Source organism: Oxyura jamaicensis, chromosome 4 (assembly GCF_011077185.1).
Source record: "Oxyura jamaicensis isolate SHBP4307 breed ruddy duck chromosome 4, BPBGC_Ojam_1.0, whole genome shotgun sequence".
In the NCBI taxonomy this organism is placed as follows: domain Eukaryota; kingdom Metazoa; phylum Chordata; class Aves; order Anseriformes; family Anatidae; genus Oxyura; species Oxyura jamaicensis.
In genome coordinates, this window is record NC_048896.1 from 66,509,010 (window position 1) to 66,521,938 (window position 12,929).

Consider the following 12,929-nt stretch of genomic DNA (forward strand, 5'->3'; position numbering starts at 1 on the left):
GTGCCCCTTTCTGTGACTGAAATTCGCTGCCTGAAAGTAACTCAAATGGCACTGGTGATGATCTAAGGATGACACCGCTTCTCATCCTCCCTTGTGGTGGCTCCCAGAAGTTCAAAGACGACCCCTCCCTGGTCCAAATATTTTGGCAAGTTCTTAACATAAATAGGAACACAATGAACACGCTGTGCAACACACTGTGCTGGTGACTTGTGGAGAGATGCACATGCAGTCTAGAACATCCCAGCAACATTGAGCTGGATACCTCGGAGCTGCACGGTTGACCTCCACCTAAATGCGCAGTGTCTTCTCTCTTGCTCTTCTAGGTATCTTAAAAATGCACATAAAAGTGTTCTGGACAAAATAAAATCTTTTTAATGTGAACAATTTGGAGCACAAAAATAAAGAGGATCTTTAGGGAAAAATCACGAGTGTTATTTAAAGACATCCCAAAACACAGCCTGGGATTTTTGCCCAGAATTAACAGGTAAGCCTGGAAAGTGCAAAGGATCCAGATGCCACTACCACCAAGCCAGCCACATGGGCAGCTGTAAACATGATACTTAGGTGACTGATACAGTTAGATTGCTTTCAGCAAACTAAACTATCTTGCCGTTTCTTCTGATGCAGTGGAGTTTAAAGGACAGCCAAAGCGCGTTCCTCGGCTTCAGAGGGTGTACACACACACAGCAGCAGTCAGTCTTCAGGCCACTGTGGGAAGAAGTGCTGTCACCAGCAAGGTCTCTGGCTGCAGGTGACTGCATGCAGCTCAAGTTGCCTACAGCCCGAGTGGACATGACTCTAACACTTGCAGATTTTAGAACATATTTCAGAACTGCAAAACTCATTTTCAACTGCTATCAAATTATCTTGGCCTGTGGTAAAACGTTTTTCCTTCAGGTACTTCTTATACTGAATTTATGAATGAAGTTCATTAAAAAAAGACAGTTATTTCAAATGTTTTTAGAGAACAACTCCTGTTTATAACCTGCTTCCTAGATTAGAAGACAGCATCCAAGTATTGCTAAGATATTACAAAGGAATCAAAACAGTTTCCATCCACCTCATCAAGTTTATTTCCTCTACCAGGGGTTTTTAGTCTGATGACCTGGTTAAGTCAGCCACCCCTAACCATTTCTTATAAACCAAGTTTAACCTCTGACTTGCCAGTTAAATCTCTTTCATACCACCAAACCCCCACTCCCACTCCGAACATCCTTCTACTCAAGGAAGGGGATGATGAGAGAATAGATACTGGTGGGCTACTTTACGTTAAACAGGTGGCGTACGTCACGTCAGCTCGTGTACTTGGCCTTAAACTGCAAAAATAATTTTCACTTAAGCTTAAATATAAATGCAGTCAAGTGATCAACAGGAGGGAAAGGATAAAATGATTTAGTACATGAATACACTAGCTTGTTGCATTTCCTAACTGCCAAATCAGTGCTTGGCAAGGGTGACTTACTCTTTGGTATTTTGAACTGTATACACAAGGATAGTTTTTTTTTTGTTGTTAGAGATTTAGTGAAACTTTCACCGATACTAATGAACCAACAACAATTTCCCTTTGGCAATGCACAGTGAAATGCTACTTGGAGCTGCAGTGGCATAATCCACGTTGAAGTTCCTCCCTCTTTTTTTGGATCTTCCCTCCCCCCAGGTAAAATCCTGAGAGCAACCCACAGCAGACATGACGAGACATATACAGTGCATTGCTGAAACTCTGAATCATGGCATGGCCATTGAATCTAGACTCATTACATTCAGAAGGTCATACATTTAAAGAAAACAAACAAAAAGGACACACTGTCAAGTTTCTGAAAGTCATATTGTTTTTCAAACATGCTAAAACAAACAAGCAAAAAAAATCCTGAAACTCCTCTCTACTTCATTTTAGTTTATTTCTGAATACAGAAAACAACCTTTTAGTTGTGATGGGAGAAGCAGGGTAACAACTCAAAAAATTGTTCAAGTTGCACTCTAGAAAATATTTCTAACAGAACTATTTTATACATCCAGTTGTAAATTCCCAAATGCATGCTGAAACAATGACTTAGCTACACCCGTGCGGTTAATTTCATTGATTGTAGCAGACAGATATCATGTGTGATGAGTAAAATACACAGGAACTAAGCAAGTGATGTAATTTGAAATACATACAGTGGGCTAGAAACATTGTGAATATAATTAAGCTTTGAGACATTATGCCAGCCAAGATGTTAATAACTATGAAAAAAACCCTGTGGGTGATTTTCATACTTATCAAAATAAGGAACTGTTGAGAACCATTAATAATGTGGGTAAATGCTGTCTAAGCTTCCCACACAACTCTGCCAATAAGCTTTAATTTTCGACTGCAACAATCCTGCTATTCCAGTCTGGAGCTTCTCCAGAGCAGAGATATTTAATCCAATTACATTGTGAACTTGCTCTGCAACACATTAAACATAAAAAGATCAATACGTAACATCACATATGATCTCAGTTAGGCTTGCGTGGACCAAGATTTTAACAAGCTGAAGATGAACCCAACTTAAACCTTAGTATAAAGGGTACTTCTGAAGGAGAGGTTAACATTTTCAAAAATTTAAGTCTAAGTGTGAAAAGAGGCTTGAGAAATTGTAGTATCATAGTATTTGCTATGATCAGTGGGAAACCTTATACTTGTGAAATGGCAGAAACTGCGGGTTGTTTTTGTGCAGGGTTTGTGTGTGAGCATACATGCATACTTCTGAGACACTTTAAAGATTCTCAAAGGATAAAGAAGCCTGGAGACAAGAATCTCTCTAAAATTGCTGCCACCAAACATCCATAAGAGCTCATCTGCATCTCTTAAAGGCTGCTCGTATATGTAATTAGGAGTAATGCTTGCTGTTAAATAACATATCATTTCTTAAGAGCAGGTATACAAACAAATTTCTTGTTTCTTATTTAAGAAAACAAACACACACTCCTTCAAGTGTTGTCTTATCTGGGACATGAGCTACTCAAAGTATTAATCATCAAAGAATCCCACCAACTTTATGTGAATCTGTTGGATAAAAACATTAGAGTGTTTCACTGACCTTCAAAGTCCACATCCCCAACTAATTTGGTCTTTCCCGTAAGAGGATCATGGATATGATTGATGCCTACATCTATCACAGCTGCGCCTTCTTTGACCATATCGGTTGTAATCAACTTCGGGATACCTGGAATCATCAAGGTATTTGATTAACACAGCCAGATAGTCTTAGGTCATCAGTTCCAAATTATAGTAATGTGTGCATGCACATGTTAAGTATACTTATACACCAAAATAATAAAAAGAAATCTTTCACAGAATTTTTTCTTGACACATCATACAGAGAACACAATTATTCCTTGGCTTCAGACAGCCTGTAACTTTCAGACAAAAAGCTTGACAGTTGTTTATTCTGAGTGAATATTTTCAGATAAGCCTGTGGTCACAAACATAGTCAACATGATCCCAGTGAACTATGTGCTTGCTGGTTTGTGGTGGCAAGTCACCTTCATAGCTTTTCCAAAAGAAAAAAAAAAAAAAAGCTGGATGGTAAAGATGTTGCATGAGCTACAAGAAACGTTTAGGGTTGTTGGAATTCCACCAGTCCAGAAATGTCAGGAACCACGTATGTTATCTTGGCAATGTTTTCTTTTGTCTCGGCTTTTTTTTTTTTAGTATCTGTATTCGATTCATGCTACTCTTCTTGTCTTCTCTGACCGGTCACGTACTCCTTAGATGCAATACATTTCAGGCAGTAAATAAAATACTAAATACAGGCTACACAAAATGCTATTGTAAAAAAGACAAAAAAAAAACCATGGTGAATCTGATCTATGTCACCAGATTATTTTTCATTACTGCAATATATGAGCGAAGTAAACAACTGAAACAAACAAAAAAAAAAGGGCCACCTCAATTTACCCATAGTAAGTGTCAGATCAGTCTGCAAGAGAGAAGCAACTGCCTTTCAAGTAGAACTTTTTCCATCTGATCTCCTAAGTGAGAAAAGAAAAGCATACTTGATTGAAACTGGCTGGGTAATTGTACTCAGGTATAACTGGTAGGTAACAACAGGCTCCGGTGGTTCTTTATGAAAACCTAAGTGTGTGTGGAAAGAGTTCTACAAGGGCCAGGTGTTCATTTATAATGGCACTAACAGAAGAGAACACCTACTATTTAGTAGTGACACAAAATGCAAATAACCCAAAGCTGGAAAGACCTTGAAACAGATTAGCTTAGATTTCAAACACCACCGGCAAAAAGGAGAAAAGCATTAAAAACATATGACATTCAACAGCTAGAAAGACAAGACACCATTACTTTACATATGAATGATTACCCCTTGCAAAGGCAAGGCAGTCAGCAACTGGTTAAGAGGTCATTTTTCAACAAGAAAAAATTGGGATTAGATCAACTGAACGTGAACAGACAGTCACACTACTGCAAGACACACAAAACTCCTGATCTCTTTAACAGACGACATTAGCTGGGATACCATATTCCTGCTGTGGATGCCAGCTTTCTCTGATCTGTCTGTCCATCTTTATGAGCACCAACAAGACCAACGAGAAGGTTATGAAGAAACACTGCCCAGAATGAACTTTCCTGATTTCATGGCAGCCTTCAAAAATACAAAAAAGCTTTTGGCACTAGAAAACTACCTAGGCTTCCCATCCCCCAAAACATCCACAATCGATGTGATGCAAAAAAAAATAATTGTTCTTTGCTGCACTGTCCAGAACTTTTAAACCTTAAGAACAGAGGAGCAGGTGAGCAAGTAGCCCGAGAAGAGAACCATGTCTCCATCACAGGAAATGTTAAAAGCAGATTGAACAGGTATGTCAAATATCCATCATTGTGCAGCAAAAGTTAAGACATGGGCTTTCAAAAAAACTTTCTTGCTCTATTTTTCCATGATTTGCAATTTTGCCACTTGGAAGAGAATGAGGAGACCTCCCTGCTTGACCAAAGTTGCTTGGCCTCAACATCACATACCTTCATCAGCTCCAGTGAGCTACAACTGGATAATTTCCTGGGGTTTGACGCTTCTATTGTAAAGAAACCCTAGCTAGCAGAGTGCTGTGACAAGCCTCCACAGCACTTTCATATACAACTCATTTTCTCAATGCATTTAAATTCCAAACATGTTGATATTCATCACCAAGATATTTGATAGTCAGGACATATAAATGCTAAAAGGTCACTTCAAGTTCTGGACAAAAAACGTGAGGCAACAGCATATGTTCCCAGTCAGCACCATTCATCTATCTATACACATGGCAAGAAAACACCAAAATAATTATTTAGGTGCTAGGACAAGAGAAGCACAACGACAACTTAATTGCGCCCAGGATCTGAGCTGGGTCCTACTGAAGGGATAGCAAAACACTGTTTTCTAAAGCAGCAGTCCCAAACTGTAAGCATCTTCCATTTCACAAAGAACACTGCCACAACAGATTGCAAACAGAAGACAGCGCTACACATTTACTTCAAGATGAATCTCATTGAACTTCCCAAGTGTGCTGATGTAATAAGTAATGCTTTTCTAGCATACCAACAGCTCCACTGGATGCACACAAAAGACCTTTCAGTACCAGGAGTTCAGCAGGAGCTCTCTTAATGAACAGCAATTTTAAGGCTACCCTAGAACAGAAATATGAGCACTGCTTACCAACAGCAGCATCATGTGTGACCAGACATCTGAAAATTAATTCCTGGACAGACTCAGAACAAATGAACCACCTCTTTAAATGCTAAGGCAAATTACTATCTGAGACCTATGTCTAGTGCTATCTACTGCTAAGTCAGTACACGCTATCAGAGAGTCAAGACTACAAAGTCATCAGCCATCATCTGCATTACATTAGCCTATCACACCTTAAAGGCAACAGCTGCAATCTTTTCTGTGCATTTGCTTTAAATGACCTCCAAAATTTCTTTCCTGCCATGCAGCCTCTAACTTGGAATGAAAGGAAATTGCAAATTTCAAACAAGCTAAGTTTTTGCCCTGCTTCTTCAGTTATTCCTTCAGTTTTATGTTCTGTGAAGAATGTCTACCTCGGCAGTAGAGTATCTGCAAAGGGGGAATCTAAATTCCCCCTGCTGCCCTCTCCATGAAATCAGCCCTCTCTCAGGAGAACAAAAAAAAGAAAGCAAATCCACGTTTTTTGGGAGCACGGTGTTATTGGAGGCAACTGCTGGCAGACAAAGGCTATGGATTCATTTGAAGTGCTGGACGTCTGCCAGCAAGTCATTTGGATACAAGCAACACAAGAACCTTTCTTTCCTTTCTCACTCCCCCATAGGACGCAAGCTTGAAACTCTACTTTTAATGTTGAGCAAGCCAAGACCTCAAATTCTTTCCTATGCCGTTGATAAGATCTGGCTGCATCTACTTCATCACTCTTATGCAATCAATCGCAAGCTGGCTGGTAATTGGATAATGCCTTCGTCTTATGGGGGTTAATGATCTGTGTGAGATAGGGATGGAAGCATATTAACGGAAGTTGCACAGTTACACCCTTTGTAAAATGGTTTGATAATAGGCCAAATATTTAATAGCAACAAATAAACTAACCCCCAAACCAAATGAGCAGATCTATTTACTTAAGCCTACTTTACATACCAAGTAGGGAGAGATAAGCGTTAGAGCAGCTATTCCTAAAATGCAGTGATTGAAGAATGTGGGAAAATCTTTCTTTACCAGTTTTTGTCAAAAACAGTGATTCATGCTTTCAACAAAAAAAAAACAAACTCCTCTATAATCCCAGTTTAGGTAAAAGGACTGTAAGGTAGCTAAATCCTGTGGAAGCTAACCAGCCACTGGCTGAATAAAGCAGCCTGGCAAATCAGCAATTCCCATGCAGGAGGACCACAGATCATGTCCTGAGGGACAGTGCGAGTTGGCCTAGAAGAATTTCATCTGGCATTTGGCACCTCCATTCCTTCTCTTCACCTTCTCTCTGAAGGTAGCACGCAGATGAGTTGTCTCTCCCAAGGCAGACTGGAAAGCCCAGAGAGCAGCAGCAGCAGATTAAAGAAGACAAAGACTGCCTACTGCCTTCATCTGGAAATACTGCAAGAGCTGCATGAGCACCACGACTAAAGCTGTACTTAGTCTTTCAGTATGGGACTGGTCCGATAGCAACAAGAGCAGACACCGTAGAATGTCTGCATAGGCAGGGACAGAGGGCAAGGATTACAAAGTCCGTAGTGGGATGCAAAGTGCCAGGTGTGCTTAGGAGGAAATATTACACTTTGGCTAGAAAGGCAAAAGCTGTGTGGCACAGAGTTTAGAAAGCTCCAACTGGAAGCAGAGACAAAGATTTTAGGGAGGGAATGAAAATGAGAATTAAGGGAATGCCTTATGATGCAATAAGTTGGGAGGGGACGAGAGAGAAGGAATAAATTGCATCAATAGTTACAATCACAGAAAGCTGGACAACCAGGGTCCCAAGGATGGGAGCAAACAAGAGACAGCTTATGAAGACGGGCATTCCCAAACTCCAGAGTAAAGGCAGAAGCACCTGGTGTGAACTGTTTGAGAACCATGAATGTAAGTGAACAGGAAACTCCTCAGAGACAGAGGACCACAACAGAATGAACACGCTTAATGTCACAAGTCACCAAAACGGGAGGCACAATGCAGGTGGCTCTTAAAGCATTATATGGGAAGAGGAGAATAGAAAACTTGCTTTTATAGTGTATTGGATTTACGTGCCAAGAGTTTGGTAGCAGGGCGGCTGAGAGAGCAGCCTCACTGAGGAATCCAGAAGCTGCTCCAAGAGCTAAAAGCCTGTTCTGGCAGACTCTAAAAGGGACCCAATGCTAGGCAGAGCTGTGCCAATGAGCAACACTGCTTGGACCTCCACGAGGACGTAGGCAAGGAAGGAAACAAATGGCTGCACAACAGTGGCTGGGAAAGGGGATTGAGAAAATATGTAAGAAACAAACTTGCAGGCACGGTAGTCAGTGAAACAAGTGGGAATGAAGTGGAGCACAAGTTCCTACAGCACTTTCCCTGCAGCCCATGGTATACCACGGCAGAGCAGTTCTTTGTCCTTATCTCACCCCTTGAGCCCTTTTTCATCACATTTTCTCCCCCTCTTCCCTTGCTTGGAAGTGAGAAAGCAGTTATGGTGGAGTTTAGTTAACTATTAGGGTAAAACTGACTCACAGAAAGCTTTCTTCCATTTGCACATCTTGCATGGTGGTCTGTGACAGTGGAAATGCTTCTTTTCTTGCACTGCTCACTAAATAGGTCACATGTTTCGAGGGTTAAGTCCAGCACCATCCCAAAGGCCCAATGCACACAGTTCTCAAGAAGGGGTACGTGGAGGGACACCACCTTTCCAGGGTGTCATCCTCTCTGGGGCAGGGCTGCATACTGTTTGCACAATCTAGCCCTAGGTTTTTTCATCATTCAAAGCATATCTTGTGTTGTGTAACAAGTGTTGTATCATGCTCTTCTTACAAATGACATGAGGAAAATAATGTGAACAAACACAGGTGAATTGCTACCGAAATGTTTCACTACAAGCGTAACTGATGACAAAGCGTTCAGCAGACAAAAAAACTTAAACTATGATTAAATCAGAAGCAGTATATGTTGATATTACTAGTTTATTTCCAATTAACAGACACATCATTATTTTTCATTCAGTGTGAGAATTCTGGTCTGACCCACAGTTGAGTAATCCCATGTGGGAGAACTGAGCTGTTTCTTGTTCCTGACCTGGCATGAGAAAGAGGTAGTGCAATTAAGCTCTGAAAAAAGGACATCTTGCTTCAACAGGAAGTGATGAGCTTTGGACATGTACTTATCTGTCCAAATCTGGAAAATAACTTCCCAGGACTTGGTGTTGAGAATAGTGAAGACAGAGAAGGGAGGAAAAAAGGGTAAAGACGGAATCTGTTTGTGGTCCTCCAAACCAGTATCGGAGAAGGAAGATGTCATGAACTGCAAGGGGACACAGAATCTGACCAGAGGCTGTTTTTTTTTTTTTTTTTTTTTTTTTCCCTGCTTAATTTATGTTTCCATTAATAAATACCAGTCAAGTAAAAACAAACAAAATAAAAAAATGCTCGGAAGCAGTGCTACTTGTTTCTTTCTTCTAGACAAGTCAAACTGAAAGTATTTCATTCTACATTGCTTTAAGAACATAGACATGGATCTTTCAGAGCCCTTCCTTTTGGCAATTACCATTCTTTTCCTCTTGACATGATAATTGTCAACATACCAACAAAAAAATCAGCTGTGAATAATATGCATATGTTACCAAAACTACCATTTAATTTGCCAAGGCTGCCCTTAATTCCAACAGCAAGAGAAAGATACCATTGTTTCATGAATGCAGCCTCCAGCTGATTTAAAGAAACCCTCCTGTCAAAAGTTAGATGACTCACGGTTTTTGCACTGTACAGAGAATGTTTTAATTTACATAATTATACCTGTATAAACTATGCACTAACTGGTTCCCAGTCTTGAGTTCACTCTGAAGTCTCCCTAAGGGAAAGGTGTCACATGTGATGAGAAACAGTTTATGAGTCTGCAAATGTGAAGGGCAAGAACAAAGAGCCAGATCACTTGCCTTTCTTACAAGAAATCCTACATACTGCAACACCCTCAGCAAGCACGAGCACCAAGTATTTGGTAAAACAGGTGAAATAGCTAGTAGTGCCATCAGACACCAAGCTTTTCTTTTTACATTGTAAACATTGCAATGAGATTACTAACAACTAATATTACCTGCAGCTACTATGACAATGTCAGCAAGTTGAGTATGGATCTTGAGCTGTTCTTTTGGCGTGTATCGGTGAGTAATGGTCACTGTAGCATCACCTGAAAGGTAAAAGATGGACAATTAATTGATACATACAGAAGGCCTGTAAAGCATTTACTTTCAGGTACATGTGAATCATTGTGGTCCACCAAAAACAGTAAAGATGACCGTCAAATTTTTCTTGGGATGCATCACTTATTTCAGCATAGTCAGAACGCTTGTAACAGTCGCCTTTTACACACATGAAAAAGTGCTTATTCTTAAAAACTCACACAGGATTAATTAATTCATATACTGTGGACTGACTCCATCAGCTTCATTAAGCTTAGTGGAATTACACAGAGAAACCCAGCATGGAATTTGTCGTCTACATTATTAAGCACAGCCTGTGGAATGCACCATAAGGCTCAGTTGCTTGTCACAAACTAAAGTTTCAAATATAATATCAGCATGTTCAGACCTCTGTCCTCAACCACATTTTTCATTCATCTGTCCTGAAACTCCCTAGATGCTTCCTTTGACATCCTGTTGTACGGTCAGTGCTTAGCCTTTGGCCTCTGTTTCTGACGGATCCTGACTGCTCAAAGAACAAACAGTAATTCACGTTCAGTGAAGTAGCATCATTTCTTACCGATGTGCCCCCTCTCAAGATTGAGCAGGGCTGATCATCTGACCAAAACCACATGACGACAACCAAGGCTCTTCTTTTTGCAGGGCCTAATTGCGTAGGGAACAAGCTTAGCAGCTATGACAACAGTGACACTCTGGGGCCAAAGGTCTTCGCTTAGACGCTGTCTAACCAACAATTGCACGCAGGAGGCAGACAGCAAAATCCCCCTGTTAACTGGAACACTAACAGATTTCAGTGAGGAGGGATGTTCTTGAACGTACATGCAGAACACAATCAACAGCAGCATCAATATTTATATGATCTGTAGGATTCCAGTTGGATGGATCTGAGCATGTTTATCCCTGTAACCACTTAAGGAATAAATACATCAAACGCATACATTTTTCCACATGCTCAAAGCATTTTAAGTAATTGTTTTGCATAGCTCAAGTGCAAGAACAGGAATGGAAGAGACTGACTAAAAGGCACTCAGATTTTGCAGATGCCCTACCAGCTTTTCTATCTCCTGATAAAGGAAAAACTGCTGAACACTTACTTGATACCAGAGTAGGAAGTGTTTGAAGTTATCATGAGCAGAAGACCACATCCTTTTGGGCAAACTCAAAAGCTCTGGGGCCTGCTCCTGCATGTATCCACATTGCTTGGCAAGAAGCTACAAATAAACCCTGCTATTAGGGCATAAAAAACCTCGTGCAAATGAAGGGAGATGCTGAAGAGAGACCACTACACACAGAACAAAGTGACATGGAAATAGGGACTGAGGTCTCATACTGAGTGCAACACCAAGGGTAGCAGTCTCTCTAAGACTGCCCATGAAAACAGCAAAAATAGCAGCTATTAAAGGAAACTCCCATATTCTGACACCAGGCTTCTCCCTCACAACTATTTGTACTGAATAGTTGTCTTGTGTTATATCCCCTCATCTCCACCTTCAATTAATTCATCATGGACTCCAAAGTCACATTATTAGCCATTAAACTTAAGATTTTTACCATCTCAGTCATTACAACCACAGCAGCTGCCTCTGGAATGCATCTGACTGTCTAATCTGGAGCTCTTATCTCATTACTTGTCTCTCTCAAGCATCTCATCTTCAACCTGACTGTGCTCTGACTTCACGGCTCTTTTCTCACAACTTTCATCCCCCTCCTCCTTCAGTCATCACCTGTCCTCCTTCAGTCTCTACACCTCATACCATGTCCTCAAAGAGAGCAGATGAAGGTATTTTCAGTTAATGACAAAGAAGTACAGATGTACAGAAGCAATTTCTTGAAATGAAGAGACTTGCTAGCAGTCAGACATCTTTCACCGCTGTTCTTTGATTTCCCATGTATGCAAGTCCATCAAAAGCCTAGACAATCGTCTTAAGAACATCTTTGCAATGCTAGCCTTTCTTGTGATAGAAACATCCCAAATGGTACATAAAGCCTGCATGTCTAGATTCCTTCTATTTTTCTTCTCTCCAAAGTCACTTATTGATCCCAAAGGTAACTAATAATAATTAAAAAAAAAAAAAAAAAGAAAAAAGAGGAACGTGACAGAAGAATTATTCATTGTTACTTTTGATTTTGTTAATCTAAAGCATCATCTCTCCAATTGTTAATTTGTTTTTATGGAGGCCTCACACACATTCTTGAGTCATGTACAGACTGTAGAGATAGTTACAGTTTTCCTCCTTTGGAGGTCTCATTCTAAAACAAATTAAAAACAAAACGCTGCCTGCTATAGGAGATGTCTGCTCTTTGGTGCGACACACTTCCCTTCTCTAGGAAATGTTCTATGAAGGGTGATCCTTCACACATGGAAATCAAACTTATCACTGGATTCTGGAAAGAAAAGCTTGAATAAAACAGAGTAATATTCTGTTACCAATTTTTCAGGTAAGGATTAGAAAGATGCTCTATCTGAAACTACGATCATTACTTCCAAAAACACATATATAGTAAGGTTATTTTGACCTCTTGTACTGTATTCAGCAAGGAGGCTGAGAGAAAACAAGGGATTAGATCTGAAGTTATGAATATTCACAACTTTTAAGAATTAAAATAATTTCCTCTCAATAATTTAGAAATGCATGTCTGTAGTCAGCTCCTGAAACCAAGCAATTACTCTCAACACTAAAAAATAAAAAAGAAAAGAAAAGCCAACCCCATCTTCCAAACAGCAACCCGGAAGCTTAGAGACACCTCTGAAAGGGTAGATTTTCCATTTGAGATCAGGCAAAAAACAGAAAATAAATAACTACTTTTACACTGTTACTTTTGCTGAAAGAAGACAGAGGAAGATATTTAGGAAATAAGGTGTAGCATGATACTGCAAAGCTAATTCACTAGCTTATAATGTAAAGTCTCTTGAGCTGTCTATGAAGAACACAAATTGCTCTGTAAGCGTACAGATAGTTTTCCTACATGATCAGTTATCGCCACCTGCAGGACGTTACAGTTTCTACATATATTACAGATGAAGACAGACCCCAGCTTTCCAGTTTTGCTTCTGGAGAATTGAAAACTTACTA

At 40.1% G+C, this 12,929-nt stretch overlaps 1 protein-coding gene across 4 annotated transcripts in view; it reads right to left on the minus strand.

The window, feature by feature from the left end:
* The window catches only part of MTHFD2L (methylenetetrahydrofolate dehydrogenase (NADP+ dependent) 2 like), a 47,487-nt gene that overhangs the window by 17,785 nt on the left and 16,773 nt on the right, over positions 1-12,929 (minus strand). For 3 of the 4 annotated variants that reach the window (XM_035324007.1, XM_035324008.1, XM_035324009.1), the window contains exons 6-7: positions 9,750-9,842; positions 3,063-3,188 (exon numbers count right to left, since the gene is read on the minus strand). In XM_035324007.1, the coding sequence (XP_035179898.1) occupies positions 3,063-3,188; positions 9,750-9,842 (219 nt within the window). The remainder of the gene's footprint in view (positions 1-3,062; positions 3,189-9,749; positions 9,843-12,929) is intronic. The other variant, XM_035324010.1, reaches the window with a different exon arrangement.